The sequence below is a fragment of the Equus caballus genome, chromosome 27 (assembly GCF_041296265.1).
Source record: "Equus caballus isolate H_3958 breed thoroughbred chromosome 27, TB-T2T, whole genome shotgun sequence".
In the NCBI taxonomy this organism is placed as follows: Eukaryota; Metazoa; Chordata; class Mammalia; order Perissodactyla; family Equidae; genus Equus; species Equus caballus.
The window spans coordinates 15573776-15575621 of record NC_091710.1 but is presented as its reverse complement, the minus strand read 5'-3'; the positions used below and the strand labels follow the sequence as shown (position 1 = coordinate 15575621).

The following is a 1846-nucleotide window of genomic DNA, read 5'->3' as shown; positions in this document are numbered from 1 at the left end:
ACGGGGGCTAGTGCTGGCCAAGGGGGCTGTTTCTGATGGACTGCGGCTGTCTGCTTTCCAGGGCAATGTGCTCAACTGTCGGAAATGGAATGAAGTAAGCGGCTGTGGCCTCCCGGTGGGGAGGGTGGGGGTTGGAAATCAGAGACACCCCGCAGTGGGCAGGACCCCCTCTGGCCCAATCCCCAGGGTGGAACATTTATTTGCACAGTTCGATATACAGAGCTAGGGATCCTATGGCATTGGTGGGTGGGGGAAGGGCTGGCATCAAAGACTCCTTCCTGGAGGAGGAGCTATTTTGAGCCAAGTGTGAGAGCAGGCAAGTCCTGACTGGAATCACAGGGAGGGAGGGTTCCCAAGTGGGCAAAGGCCCCAGACTGGCCCCTTGCCCCCTTCCTCACCCCTCCACGAGCCCTTCAGGGTCCCCCACTCAGGCCCTGTAGGCATCCTGTGCTTGCTCTGTCCTAGCAATTCAAACTGATGGAGGAGATCGAGCTGCTCCAGGAGGCTGCAAATCTGTACACCGTGCAGCCCGACGAGCACTTTGGGGCCTGGTTCCAGGCCGTGGAGCCCCTGAGCAAGGAGGAGAGGTGAGTCGGGTCAGGAGTTGGGGGAGGGCAGGGCAGACTCTCTCTGCTGACCAGCTCCAGAACCCATGGCCATGGCTCCATGGTCAGCCTCAGATCTGGTTGCATGGCGACCCCTGGGGCCCTTCGACTCCAGCTGCTGTCAGGCTCCAGGATGCACATGTGATGTGTGGCTCCTGAGAGCTCCCAGCTCTGCTCTGTCCCGTAGCTACAGCCTGTCCTGCCAGCTGGAGCCCCGATACCACTGGGTCAGAAAGATTCGACTCTTCTTCAAACACAAGAAGAACCGCTCAGGGCAGAATGAGTGTCTAGACCGGCAGTGGCTGAATCCACGGGCTCAGGAAACATTCAGGCTGAGTGTGGGCCTGGGGAGGCAGACAGCTGGCCCTGGGTTCCAGCTCCACTGCTGAGCAGTCCTGTCCTGGGCGGTTGCACTCACGTTCCTGGGATTGGTTTCCTCCTCTGTGAAATGGGTGACTCTAAATATCAGCCCCTGTGTCAGGGACAGATGGGGTGCTGTTGGCTGACTGAGCACTGAGCACAGGGCTGGAGCACAGAGAGCAGTGGGGGCCGGGATGGGGTGTGCACTGTGGTTCCAGGGCAGGCCACTCAGGAAATGCCTCTCTTTCTCCAGACACCAGACCCCCAACCAAGGGCCCAGTGGTGGTGGTCGATGACCCTCCTGAGACCAGCTGAGCTACAGCGGGGACACAGCATTGACACTCAGGGTGCACAGGGCCACCTCCCCTGATTCTGATGAGGAGAACTTTGTGATCCATTTCTTGGGGTCCCCTGTTGGCCACGAGGGAAGGCACCAACCCCTCTTCTCCCTCCCCCCTTTTGCCCAGCACCTATTTCCCTATTTGGCGGGGCCTTATTTTGTTGTCAATGGTAAATGCTCCGTTTGAGTATTATATTAAATTGTTGCTTCTTTCTAATCCTGGGAGTGGAGGTGTGAGTCTTTCGCTCGCAGCACTCATGGAAACCAGATCCAGAAACTCACATTCCTCCTCGAATTTAGAAATCTCCCAGAGTGAGCAGCTCAGTTTATGTGGAGAAGGGAGAAGTGCCAGTCCCCTCCCTGGCTACTGAAGGACATGCCCAAGTCCCCCTCCCGCTGAGGACAGGATCATTGCAGTGTGGTTCACCCTGTCCAGGAGCAGAGATGGCCCCTCCGACCTCTTGGGACTAAGCGGTTGGAGGCATTTTCTCAGCCAGAGCCACAAGCACTAAGCTGGGCGTGTCTGTCAAACTAGCACGTG

The 1846-nt window shown here is 57.8% G+C and overlaps 1 protein-coding gene across 1 annotated transcript in view; it reads left to right on the top strand.

The window, feature by feature from the left end:
* The window catches only part of LOC138920979 (ral guanine nucleotide dissociation stimulator-like), a 6874-nt gene extending 5352 nt beyond the window's left edge, over positions 1 to 1522 (top strand). Inside the window, exons 9-11 of the mRNA XM_070252758.1 lie at positions 62 to 94; positions 466 to 587; positions 793 to 1522. Of these exons, the coding sequence (XP_070108859.1) occupies positions 62 to 94; positions 466 to 587; positions 793 to 994 (357 nt within the window). The 3' untranslated portion in view covers positions 995 to 1522. The remainder of the gene's footprint in view (positions 1 to 61; positions 95 to 465; positions 588 to 792) is intronic.
* Positions 1523 to 1846: the final 324 nt, after the last annotated feature.